Source organism: Crocuta crocuta, unplaced genomic scaffold (genome assembly GCF_008692635.1).
Source record: "Crocuta crocuta isolate KB4526 unplaced genomic scaffold, BGI_CrCroc_1.0 scaffold70, whole genome shotgun sequence".
Taxonomy (NCBI): Eukaryota; Metazoa; Chordata; class Mammalia; order Carnivora; family Hyaenidae; genus Crocuta; species Crocuta crocuta.
Window position 1 is genome coordinate 608,931 of NW_027528417.1, and position 13,941 is coordinate 622,871.

Genomic DNA, 13,941 nt, shown 5'->3' on the forward strand with positions numbered 1-13,941 from the left:
GGTAGATGCTTCCCTTCCCGCGGGAGCGGCCTGCCTGGAGGCTCTCCCAGCCCCGGCCCGTGACGCCCGCACCAGAACCTTCTGTGCCGACTGCATAGCTTGCTGTGGGCCACACACCTGGAAACGCCTTGCTGAAAGGTAATTCTTCCCCTTTGGAACTTTGTGTGTCCCTTCGCAGACCCCTTTGCTGATGCAACTAAGGGCGACGACTTACTCCCGGCAGGGACCGAGGATTACATCCATATAAGAATCCAGCAGCGGAACGGCAGGAAGACGCTGACCACTGTCCAGGGCATCGCAGACGACTATGACAAGAAGAAACTTGTGAAGGCTTTCAAAAAGGTAAGGGCACTGGAAAGGAAGGAAAGGCGAAACCGCAGTCCCAGCCGCGCTGAGGGGACACCCTCACCCGAGTCCCGGTGACAGTGACCGAGTCCCGGTGACAGTGACCGATTCTCCTCCTTTCTCCTAATTAACACCCGGCTACTTATGCGGCCTCCGGTGTTACAATGAGATGTGAGTGCTTTTCACACAAAATGTGAGATAATTCAGGTCCTGATGTTCCAAGTGAAATCCCTTCATTTGTTTCCCGCTGATTCACTTGCAAATTACTCGGGAGTGTTGGGGATGATGAGAGACAGGACCTGGCTCCCGAACACTAGCAGGGCCGCAGGGCCGGTCTACAGGAGTAGCGTTAGCCTTGTGGTGAAAATAAACCCTCAGCGTCCCTGACTCCATCGCGTGGCGCGTCTCCTTCTGCAGAAATTCGCCTGCAATGGGACTGTGATCGAACACCCTGAGTACGGGGAGGTCATTCAGCTCCAAGGTGACCAAAGGAAAAACATCTGCCAGTTTCTCTTGGAGGTGAGTGCTGGCTGCTTTACTTACAACCTTGAGGTTGCTTCCAGAATGGCATTCGAGAACATGAATTATCTCTTACCTGGGGCGGGGGGTGGGGAAATCACATGAATAAGGTGAATTGGGTAATTGAGAAAGAAGTACAAAGTTGGTACTTATTTTAACGGCAGCAGAACCTTTTTTGGTTCATTTTGTCATTTGAGTGACCTGATCACTCTTGTATCTGCGCGCCGGCTTTTGAGCATGTGGCGGAGTTTACATGGCTGTTGAACTGTTCACAGTAAACATTGCAAGGACAGTGTTGGAACAGACTCTGAACACTGGCTGTCTTTATAATCACTGCCCCATGTTTTCTTAGGGCGGAAATCCTGCATTCCTGAGTGATGCTGCTGAATTTTGTTTTGCAGGTTGGCATTGTCAAGGAGGAACAGCTTAAGGTTCATGGATTCTAAAATGAACCTAAATACGTGGAGAATTTCTTGAATAATTTTGTTCTCTAAACCCGGTTTGGCTGCCTTGTGAAATGATTCTCTGCAGTAAACGGACTTTTCGTGTATGTAATCATTCAAACTCCCATTCACACCTGCATGAGTACAGAAAACATGGGGTATGTAGGCTAGTAACACATAAAAAAACTGCAGTCAGATGGTAACGAAGCCCCGTATTCATCTTAACATGTTTCCAATGGAAAATATTTTGTTTTGAGTGTTTATTTGTTTATTGTTCAGTTTCTTTTCCATTTGATTAAATGCTTTTTTGTTGTATTAAACCATGTATGTTGCAGCTTAACAATAAAGAAACATCTCTGAACCCTTTTGTGAGCAGTTAGGCTCCCAGATCTAAGCAAGTAAATACACATATTTTGTCTTTCATAGTTGGAGTCCTTGCTCTGCGAATATTCTTTGTCATTAGTTTTCACCTGCTGGAGGGAACCTTTGTTACGTGACGTGGTGTCCTCCCGTGACGTGTCCTCCCTGTACTGACTTACAGATGAGAGTGAGAACGGGTTCTGCATGCGGCCAGAGGCGAGATTTATCAGAATGTAGTGTTAAAGTCTTAAACTAGGAAGAGCAGTTTATAAATTCTAAAGCGTTAGCACGTAGAACGCTTCTGTGTGTTTTAATTACTGTTACTGCAGCGCCAACAGAACCTCTCCCGAAGTGTCGGTGACACAGCAGGCTCCTGACCCAAAATAAGCTCGGGGGGTGCACTGTCCTGTGGGTGCCGGTGGGCGGCTCCACTACCCCGCACGTGGAAGACGAGGTGCAGGCGGTCTTCCCCAGAGTGCTAGGAATGAGGGTGCCTGCTCGGGGCTGCCCGCCCAGAAAACCCAGTTGCTCTCGCTGCGTCGTGGATTTTGGAATGTGTTCGGCCCCAGGAAGCAAGGCCGTGGGTGACCGCGCAGGGGTGTGGGGACGGTGTGAGGAATAGATGTGCAGCTCCAGTTCCACACTCCTGCTTCTTACGGAGTAGTGACCGTTCACTCCATCACACAAGCCGTGTCGTTAAAACCATTTTGCCAGGATGCATCCGCAAGTGCGTGTGCTTCGGCTCAATGCGGTGGGACGGCGATGACGTGAAGAGTTTCTTCCCCAGGGCCACCGTGTCCTGTGCCAGCTGAAGCCTTGCCCTGTTGTGAGGGCCCCCCGGAGCTGACCTCTGAAAGGCGCTGAGTGATAGACTGTTCTACTTAAGTCAAGGAAGATTGGCACTACTGAGTGAGTGTACCGGAACACGATGCCAAATTTGGCACGCTCGTTTCTGAAAAAATATATAATTTGAACAAGGAGATTAAGCTGTTTAGGAGCATTTTTCGACTTCACTGAGAAATCCTCATTTTTCTAGCATTTTGTAATGATTTCACCTCTAGTTGAGAGGTGCTGTGGGACTAGTTTATGAAAACGATAAAGCAGAAGCCTAAATTAACATGTACATTGCAGACTTGCCTTTTCGTTGCGAAATAGGAGAGCCAAGTTAATGCCCAGAAGAGAATTGACTTAAAACTGAACAGAGGGGTGCTCGGCTGGTTCAGTTGGTTGAGCATCTGACTTCGGCTCGTCATGAGCCCATGGCTCATGAGTTTGAGCCCTGCGTCAGGCTCTGTGCTGACAGCTCGGCGCCTGGAGCCTGCTTCAAATCCTGTGTCTCTCCCTCTCTGCCTCTCCCCTGCTTGGGCTCTGTCTCTCTCTCTCTCAAATCAATGTTAAAAAATAAAACCTGAACAAAGAAGGTGCAGGGGAGAGGGACCATCATAAATAAAAAGGGACCCCTCTTGGCACCCGTAGTTAAGCTCTCCGGTCGTCAGTGCGCCAGGCCCCTCCCACTCCATGGAGCAAACCTTGAGCAAACCTTTGTTTCTTTGAGGGGCACCTCTCTTGACCTCCCTTTAGCCTGTGAGCCCCAGACCCCTGACCGGACTTCCCACCTGGAGGGCGGCCCCCATCCTTAGAGGCCTGTCATGCTTGCACAAGACAAAGGATACAGAAAGGACACAGCTAAGAGCTACGGGTTTCTGCAGTTGTACTGAAACTTCAGAGGATGAGCTGGGAGTAAATCTCTCCCTCACGTGGGCGAGCTCTGACTGCGAGCCTCAGGGCTACGTAAGAGCACGGGGGCAGGACGAGCCGCCCCTGTCGCTCACGGGCAGGAGGGACCAGGCAGCACGAGTGCACGGAGAAGAGCTAGCCGAGGGCGCACCTCCCTGTGCTGCTCACGCGGGAGTGTGTAGATCTGCAGTGTCGTAAGTGGCCTGTACTTTGAGGATGCAAAATGTCCCTGCGCCTCTAGGCCTGGCAGAGGTCTTGGCGAAGCCTTTGGGGAATGAGCCTTCGGTTAGGCGCAGCCTGGAGGGAAGTGCTAGCAGCGAGGTCCTCTGCCCTTGGTTCTCAGACGCCCTGAGGCAGAGGAAGGCCTGGGCAAGCAGCCGTTCTGGGTCCATTTCAAGTAATAATAGTACCTGTTCTCAACCATCCTGCAGAGGTGGGGGGACTCATACACAACAGTTCTATCCCCAGTCAATGGCCGTTAGTCAAAAACCTTAAGAAATCAGAACGTGAACAGATTTCCGTGTGCCACCTGCTACCCGCTGGCTTCCAGCTAAAGGGATGGGTGGTTCCAGCTCATGAAGGCAGCCGCGCCGGATTGCCCCCAGCCTCATTAAGAGTGTTCCGCTCATCTCCAGGCCAGAATTCCTGGTGGAAAGGAACAAGAGAGGCATGACCCTGCTGTAACTGACACCAAGGGACTCCTCCCTTGCGGCCGATTGCAACCAGCTGCCCTTACTGGACAGGCAGGCGATAGCCAGGTGACACGATGCTCGTCTGGGATCAAGGGGCCAAGCCAATCAGCTAGAATCAAGCAGGAGCCAAACCATGTATTGGACCCTCAGCGTTGGGCAGCTCCTTTCTCGTGTGGCCGTGTTGGCACTTAACTCCCTTTTTATCTGGATAATGGAAGCTTGGAGAAAGAAACAGCATTCATCAGAGGAAGAGCTGTTATTTCTTCACTTGTGGAGAATCATTCTGAGTGGAATTAGTGCCGGAACGGGGAGGGAATTTCAAACTGTCCTTGGATAATCTTCATCCAGGCATTATTGTGTTCGAGGTCCAGCCCAGCCGTTGGGGAATCTCTCACCTGTACAGAGAACTGAAGTCAGCCTTGGCCGTGAGGATGCCCACGGGGCTCCGGGAGCTCCGCAGTCTGCTCTTGAACCTAGCCAGCAGAGCAGTAGGTTTGCCATGGTCTGTAGTTGTGCTCCCAGTGAACTGAGGGCATGGTTGGGATTGTGGTTGGTGCCTTATCTCAAAGGAATGAACAGCCTTAGGGCATTTTTCGTGAAAAAAACAAGTACACACATGGGTGCCATTCATTAAGGCACAAAAGGAAACTAAAGTTCAAAGCCAAAATCTCCCGCAGGGAATCTAAGTGCTCTCAGCCCCCATATGGGGCCTCCGCTGAAGCTCTCTGCTCTCGCCTGGTGGGCTTTGAAGGGCCCCTGAGCCTGCAGGACGGTCTGAAAGGAGGCCGAGCGTAACCTCCGCGTTCGAGCGTAACCTCCGCGTTCGTCTCCATGTGTCCTTGACCCATTCTGATCAGGACCCCGGACCCACGCGTCAGCAAACAGGATGGCAGTGGAGACAGAACCAGAAAGCACTTTAATCCACATAAACCATGACAAATTCTGGGGACAAGACATCACCAAGGATTTGGAGAGAAGTGTAACTATTTGAGTAGGAAAAAGGCCCACCTACTCCCTGGTCACGAACTGAGGGCCACTCTGCGCGCTTTGTTGCCATCGACTTGTGACAAACACAGGAGGTGTCAGCCCGACACTCAGACGACTGCAGGGACCGCTAGCTGCCTACGTGGTGGACCAGGATTGTTGAAGTAAAACAACATAGGGTGCCGCGACTTGGGCTAGTAAAGAAGCAGGGAATTGAAAGCGCAGGGGACGGGGAGGTGATGAGAGCCCGTGTGTGGGCCTTGAACACCCCCTTGTGGCCACTTTAAAAACTCGATAGCTCCTGGCAGGCAGTTCACAAGTAACTTGCTGAGGTTTCAGTTGTTGGGATCATTAAAGCAGCAGCTGACGCGTTTCATTTTGTCACCTCTCACATGTGAGGCAGAAATTGATCCAGCCAATCCTTTATCATCGCAGTCCATAAAAATCTATCGCGATCTGCTATTTTACATGGGAGAGACCAGAAAATGCTTCCACGGCCTTGCCCAGGGGAAGTATAAAACCACCTCACCTACTATCTAGCACGATGTTATTGGAAGGAATTTGACTCAAATGTAAACAGAGACGTCTGTTTATAGCCTCCAGAGAACAAGTGCTCCTCCTAAATTGTCACCTGTTGAACACAGTTTGGATGTTTACACATAGACGCACACGCACACACACGCAGAACTTATACACATAGTGCTTTCGCTGTAAACCTCTGTCACAGGTTAGTGTGCCTTTCTGGCTAGCAGAGGCAGACCCACAGAGGTCCAGCTGAACATGAGCGGTTTTTATCTGGGAAAAATAGTGACTGGATTCCGTAAAAGTTCGTAGGGCCACAACACTCGATGCAGTACCGTTAGGCCTGAAGAACCCAGAACAGGACTCATTTGGAGAGGCTTACCTTCACAAGTCGGGGAGACCCAAGGAAGGCTCCGGGCAACCTGGAAATTGTACTGTAGGGATTTGATTGTCCATGATCAGTGTCAGCACCATGTGATGGGCCCCTCGGAAAATGTACTCTCCCTCTCACAGCAGAGCCTTTGGCCCTTTCTGGGTTCTTACTGAGCTTTGCCCTCACTTCCTCCCTTCCCTTGCAATTAAAGTAAAAATGGCTCTCAGCGTACAGCTCGAGCTCCTCATGCTTCTGCTTGGGCGATGGAGTCTCCGTGGCCAGATTCCTGGCCCAGACTCACAATGACCTCCTTGCAAACACCTCATCTCCTCGGGCCTCTCTTCTTTGTACTCCGGTGTCAAGATCTCAACCACCGACTCCATGCCTGCACAGAGCAGCTGCAGGTAGCTGGAGGGAACTGTGACTTCCCCCTTTCCCTTCACTCCCGTCCGACATCCCACACGGCAGAAGGCTTAGTGTCACCCGTCACTGAGGTACATTTTTCCAGCTCCGAGTCTTCCCACCTCAGGCTGTGGTTTGTACCCTCTGTCTTCTTTCCTGTTTGTAATGAATGAAGTGTACTTGCTCCCGTCAAAACCAGCTCCTCCATTTGTGTCCAGAGCACTGTCGCCTCTTCTCCGTGAATCACCCACTACAACCATTCTCTCTCTCTCTCTTTTTTTTTTTTTTTGGAATCATCCATTTCTTCCTTCTCTGCTGGATCCTTTCCAATGGACAGAAATATCCTGCAATATCTCCCATCTTTCAGATAGAAGAAAACCTCTCTCGATCTCACATCCCCTACAGCTGCTAATCAGCCTGTTTGACATCCATTTGGATACATAACAGGCATCTCATGACGACGAACAGAACCTCCGTCCTCCCCCCCACCCCCCTGCCATTCTCTTTCCCAGTCTGCCTCATCTAGGCTACATGGCACCCCTTCCACAAAATAACTCAAGCCTAAAACTTAGTCATCTTTGAATCTTCCTTTCCTTCACTGCCTACATTCCCATCCAAATCTAACCAAATCTTCTAGTTTCTCTCTGCAAAATATATCGATGTCCATCTTCCCTCCCATGTGTCCTGACCTAGTCCAAGTCCGAGCCACCGTTGTCTTTCACCTGGCCTGTTATTACAGTAGCGCCCCCCTCAACTGGTCGGCTTGTATCCTTTGACCCCTGTGATTCCTTATAAAATTCAAATGAGATTATGTCAGCTCTCCGCACAAGATCTTTGTGAACGCTGTGCTTAATAATAATGCCGAACATATTCTAGTGGCTTTCAGGGTCCCGGGGACCCATTCCCTGCCCGCCTCCTCTTCTTGCTACCTACACCTTTGACTTTCCACTCTGCTTCCGGACACACTGGTCCCCTACCCCCGTTGCACGCGCCGTTCGCTCGCCTGGGATGCTCTGGCCCTCTCCATCTCCCTCCTCGTCACTCACTTTTAGTTCAGACCTCAAGGACGCCATCCCTGACTACCCAGTCTAAACAAGTCCCCCGCCCCCACACTGTCCATTGCTAATAAAACACCCTGTATTTTGTTTTCTTCATAGCACTTATATTTATTCAAAAGTGTCTTGTTCGTTACTTGTTTGCTGTTTTACTTTGCCACTTCCCAGCACTTAACGTGTAAGGTACACAAGAGGCCCTTGTAGAAGGCGCTGTCGGTGCCTCCCCCTCCCCATGGCACTCACCATCCCTGTGCGAGTGCCCTGGGTGCCCCGGCTACAGGGATCTGTGACCTTTGCTTGCGGGCTTTCTCTGGCCACAGGAGCGCTCTGGGCCTGCACGGGGCAGGACACAAGCACTAGGGAATTAACCCCTGCCCCTTGCCCCTTGCCCCTTGCTTCAGTGGCCCTAGAACCACGACCGGTGGGAGTTGGTATACTGCACCCCAGACCCCTCACCCTCGGGTGGGAAAACCTAGAAGCATGTTCTGTACGGGCTCCCAGAATTGCCCAGCAAGACGGGACCTCAGTTGCCCATCACGATCACCTGTCGGTCTCGCACCTTGCATTGGCTTTCTTTCATTTCCTGCCTCATTTCCCCATTCTTCCGCCCGTACTTTCTGAGCTCACCTCCCAAATACACTACTTGCACTTCGATCCTTATCACAGCCTTCTGTGGGAACCCAACCGAAGACGCCTCTGTATCTCACCCCCGGTGCTTCGAACATGGTCTGGGAAACAGCAGGTGTTCAGTAAATGCTTGTTGAACAGACGACTAAGTCTGCCTTCCTCTGATCTCCACTCACCCTTTGCGAAGTTCCAATCCAGTTACTTAACTTAGCTGCGGATCTTTCCCAGTTGTGAACGCATTTGGAGCCTGTGGACCCCTGAAATGGGAAACGGCTACACTGTTTGTCATCAGAGTCTTTGGACACGATTACTCCTGGCCTCACCCCGCCTGTTCCCCATGCTATCTCCCTGGGGTGGGGGGCAGAGGAGGGGAATTCAGTTGCAGGAGGAAGGAAGCAGGCAGAATGCCTGGCGGAGGCATATTCTATCAGGGCCTCGGAAAGACTGGGGTGCCAGGCCCCTTTGCCATTCACCAGGATAACCCGGTGCCCAGGCCTGCCAAGATGCGGGATGAGACTTCGTTCTATTCTTATCACAGGCCTTCTGTATTTCAAGGGAGGCCCACCAGGGGAAAGGATGCACCGTTTAGTTGAAGGTGTTGGGACATTTGGCTAAATGGAGAAAAAGTTGGGTCCCCACTTCACACCAAAAATGGTGATGGATTCCAGATGGATCAAAGATCTAATCGGGAAAGGCAAAAAATGTAACGGCAATCAAAAAAATGTAGTCGGGTATGTTGTGACCTTGAGATGCAAAAAGAGATTTTTCTATTGTAAAATATATATACGATGCCATTTACCATCTTAACCACTTTCAAGTGTAGGCAGTGGTATTAAGTAGATGCTTCTGTGTCCCCACCGCCACCACCCATCCATCGACTGAAAGTCTGTGCCCAGTACACAATAACTCCCGGTTCTGCCCTCCCCCCCACTCCTGGCAACCACCATTCTACTTTCAGTCTCCACAAATTTGGCCTTTCTAGACCCCATACAAGTTGAGTCAGATGGTATTTGTCCTTTTGTGACTGGCTTAGTTCACTTGGCCTAACGTCATCAAGGTTCGTCCATGTTGTAGCAAGTGTCAGAATTCCCTNGAGAGCACGTGAGAGCCAGGAGAAGGCAGAGGGAGAGAGAGGGAGAATCCTAAGCAGCCTCCACACTCAGCACAGAGCCCGATGTGGGGCTCGATCCCACAACCCTGAGATCATGACCTGGGTTGAAATCAAGAGTTAGACGCCCAGCTGGCTAAGCCACCCAGGTGCCCCCTTTCCTTTCTTTTTAAGGCTGAATAAGAATTACTCCGTGGTATGCACCTGCCACACTTGACTCATCCGCTCGTCTGTTGATGGACACTTGGATTCCTTCCGCCTTCTGGCTGTCGTGAATAAAGCTGCTATGAATACAGCAGAAAAGGACTTTTGTAACAGGACCTGGAACAAAGTATAAGGAGACAAACTGATGGTTTGGTCTCCATTAAAAGTAAAGACTGTTTTGTCAAGAGGTGCGTGGGTGGTTCAGTAGGTTAAGTGTCTGGCTTTTGGTTTTGGCCAGGTCATGATCTCATGGTGTATGGGTTTGAGCCCTGCACCTGGCTTTGTGTTGACAGCGTGGAGCCTGCTTGGGATTCTCTCTCTCCCTCTGCTCCTTCTGCCCCTCCCCTGCTCTCACTCGCTCTCTCTCTCTCTCTCTCAAAATAACTAATAAAATTACCAAAACTTTTTGAAAAAAAAAGACTGTGTTTTGTCAAAACAATAACAGAAGATATTATACAGCCTAAAACCTATAAAGGTTTAGTGCTAGTTTCTAGAATATATAAAGAATGCTTGCAAATCAGCAAGGAAAGCTTTTTGTACTTGAGAATGATGCTTATTTCCATAATGTTCATTGGAGTATTATCTACCCCCTTTTCCTAAATATTCAAAAGCTGACAACTTCAAAAATTGAGTTGACAAAATTTTTATATTTCTGCTTTCTTTATTTTTTTAATGTTTTATTTATTTCTGAGAGAGAGAGAGAGAGCGTGAGCAGGGGAGGGTCAGAGAGAGAGGGAGACACAGAATCCGAAGCAGCTCCAGGCTCTGAGCTGTCAGCACAGAGCCCGACACGGGGCTCGAACCCACAAACCATGAGACCATGACCTGAGCCGAAGCTGAATGCTTAACCGACTGACCCACCCCGGCACCCCTATTTCTGCTTTCAAACACCAAACAAAATAAAATCTAAAACAATAAAGTTTAAAGATACAACCAAATTAAAAAGAAATATTTTCAACATATACCAAAGAGTTATTATGGTTTCTTTCAGATCCTGTTTTTAAAAATATGTACATATCATCCCTTTCGGGAAAAAAAAGAGAAAAATTTTTTAGCTCCACCTGGGGGAAGACAGTTTCATGTTTTGGCTATTAGGACTGGAGATAATTAAATGAATAAACTTTTTATATTTCATGAAAACTTAATTTTTTATTATCTCTGTAATGTGTGGTTTTTTCAGGTCTTTTGGAAAACACAGAAAATCCAGAAGAGCTCAAAGAAAAAAAATAAGTTACTCATAATTCCACCATGCAGGGCAACCACTGTTAATCATGTTAGGGTGTAACCTTATAGCTTTTTGAGGGTGTCTGGGGGGCTCAGTCGACTGGGCATCTGACTTTGGCTCAGGTCATGATCTCAGGGTTTATGGGATCGAGCCCCTCATCAGACCCTGTGCTGATAATGCAAAGGTTGCTTAGGCTTTTCTCTCTCCTTCTTTCTCTGCCCCTCCCCTGCTCACGCTCTCTCTCTCTCTCTCTCTCAAAATAAATTAATTAAAAATAATAATCTTACAGCTTTTGGGGTTTTGGATATAGTTATTTTTATAATGAAAGTAGAATTAACCTGTCTATTATATTTTGCAAGCCATTTTATTGATTTTTTTTCTCTCTCATTAACAATTGTTTATGTCATTAATTATTCCCCCTCCAGGGGTTGATAGCCTCTACCCCCTAAGATCTTGCCTCTAGACTCAGGTATGCAAATTCTGGGTGTTCCGATTGCAGTTTGTGCAAGGCACACTTTGGAGCCAGGAAGACCTGGGTTCGAATCCCAGGTATCAGTCAGAACTGCGAGACCTTATACAAGTCACTGAACCTGGACTCTGTCCAGGGGGCAGTGAGAATCTAAAGGATCTCATTTATGTAAGGTGCTAAGTCAGCCAGGCACCCCGCTCCCTCCCCTGTCTTCCTCCTGAGTGTCATCAGTTGAGGCAGAGAGAGCAGATTTTAGGAAGAGGAAGTCAGGAAGGCCCACAGCGGGCCAGAGACGGCTGACAGGAGCCCTCACTCTTGAGTGGCAGGGAGGGGTCAGGGAACACAGAACAAAAGGAACTCAAAAGAAGCCAGAAAGGCTGTCCTGTGAGTCCCTCAGGACTGGCAGGAAGGAGGGGAGGGAGGGACCCCATCAGGACAGAGGGCGAGCCTGGGGTGTGCCAGGCTGGGGTTTGGACCCTCCCAGCCCCACGAGCAGCAGCAAACAGGAATCAGCCACATTCACTGTGCCAGGCTCCAAGGTCACGCAGCGAACATGACCGGGTCCTCGCCTCTGCCTCCAAAACACACAGTCCGGGTTGGGTAGAGACTGTAGGGGGTGAGTTTCTAAAAATGTTTTTCTGGGGCGCCTGGGGGGCTCAGTCAGTTAAGCATCCGACTTTCGCTTAGGTCATGATCTCGCGGTTCGTGGGTTCGAGCCCCGCGTCGGGCTCTGGGCTGACTGCCAGCTCAGAGCCTGGAGCCTGTTTCAGTCTGTGACTCCCTCTCTCTCTGACCCTCTCCTGCTCACGCTGTCTCTCTCTCTCTCCTAGAAATAAAATAAAAAACATTAAAAAAAATGTTTTTCTTAGGGCGCCTGAGGGGCTCAGTCGGTTAAACATCCGACTTTGGCTCAGGTCATGATCTCACAGTTCATGGGTTCGAGTCCCGCGTCGGGCTCTGTGCTGACAGCTCAGGGCCTGGAGCTGCTTCAGATTCTGTATCTCCCTCTCTCTCTACCCTCCCCTGCTCATGCTCTCTCTCTCTCTCAGAAATAAATAAAACATTGAAAAACAATTTTTTAATAAAAAATAAAATAAAAATGTTTTTCTTTTTCTTCTTTCTTTTCTTTTTTTTTGTTTTGTTTTGTTTTGTTTTGCTTTGCTTTGTTTTTGTTTTTGGAAAGGCTTTTGACAATCGCACTAGTGACCGCGGCCATCCATCCTCTGCAGCCTTAGGCAGAGCCTGGCAGCTGGGCTCCGGGAACCCTTCTGTGCAAATCAAAGCCTCCGCAGGCTTATCCTTGAACAGGCAGGTATTGGATTTGAGTGGTTTAGAGAATTGTTCAGAAAAGGAATCGACGGGGAACAGCCTCAGAAAAGAGGGAGAAACACGCTGGGTCCGGAAGAATCGTTGAGACAAGGTGTAGGGTTCCTACCCCGCAGAAGCGTCTTCCACCTCCCAAACCACCAAGCCTCACAGAAAAGTGCCAGGCTGGTTATGGCCCTGCATACCCAGGCCCCTGCCACACTCTTTCCTGAGCTGTAATTCACAAGCCATAAAGTTCGACCATTTAAAGTAGAGTCCCCCGGGTTTTAGTACATTCACCAAGTCGTGCGACCATCACCACAACCGTTCTCGGGCGTTTTCATCCCCCCCCCCAAGACACTCTCCCCCCTTAGTCTTTCCTCATTTGTATGATTTCATCGACGTGTGTATAGTTTTTGGCTTATACAGTTCGGTCTTTGGTCCATCGTTAGCGAACTTTGTGAACTGGTGTGAGACGGGTCTAAATTCGTTCCTCTGCAGATGGACGTCCCATTGGCCCAACACAATCGGTTGAAAGAATATTTCTTCCCCCGTTCAGTGGCCATGGCACCCTCGTTAAAAATCAATTGGCCAATTTGTAGCAACATGGATGGAACTNGGGGGAGGGGAAGGGGGGTGATGGGCATGGAGGAGGGCATTGTTTGGTAAGCACTGGGTGTTATATGGAAACCAACCTGATAATAAACTATTTAAGAAAAAAAAAAAGAAAATCAGTTGGCCATAAACAAGAGCTCATTTGTGATCTCTCAGTTCCATTCCACTGATCCATCCTTACACCAACACTGTCTTCACTACTGGAGCCTTGTAGTAAGCTTTGAAATCAGGAAATGTGAATTCGCCAAATGTGTTCTTCTTTTTCAAGGTAGTTTTGTCTACTCAGGGCCCTCTAGATTTCAGCTAGTCACAAAGCATCACTTTACCTTCCATGTGTGAGGCTCTGTGCTGTACCCAGTGCTCTGTGTCTCAGGGACCTTGTGGGAAAGCTTGATTCCAGGGTGACTACATACCCGAAATATCTCCACAGCCCATACATGCCACCCTAAAATATGCCACTTTGGCATAAGGATTATTTTGAGCTGAAGGCAATTGAGAAGACACAGATCCAGGAAGAACCCTTCCCCCTTGGAAGTCTATTGGCCTAAAAGCAGGACATAAGTTTGTAAAGGTGTCAGCCCGGGGTTCTCTACCAAGAAGTACAGGAGACAGCTTCTAGACCCTTCTCAGCCTGGAGACCGCCAGACGAATCTACATAACAAACCTTCCTCACCAGCCTCTTTGTACCATTAGTTTCTGCTGATATTTGCCTTCCCACAACGTGCTGCCCCAAGAGGCTCCAAATCCAATCCCTTTTGCTTACCGCTTCTCCCCAGAATTATTGTTCTTTGCTAAGATGCTACCATCCCTTTGCGGTACTCATCACTGAGTAAACATCCTGGGTGGAAACACATGTTAATAAACTTCTGTTTGTTGTTCTCTTGCGAATCTGTCTTTTGTTGTCTACTTTACGAGGTCCCAAGGGAGGCTCTAGAAGGATCAGGAAAGAAGCTAAG

General features: G+C 49.1%; 1 protein-coding gene across 1 annotated transcript; it reads left to right on the plus strand.

The window, feature by feature from the left end:
* Positions 1–135: 135 nt before the first annotated feature.
* Positions 136–1,730, plus strand: LOC144223652 (eukaryotic translation initiation factor 1b-like; the record flags this gene model as incomplete). The annotated part of the gene is made up of 3 exons (XM_077754496.1): positions 136–342; positions 763–864; positions 1,266–1,730. Coding segments are annotated over 3 exons (354 nt in total), but the record flags the coding sequence as incomplete, so codon positions are not given.
* Positions 1,731–13,941: the final 12,211 nt, after the last annotated feature.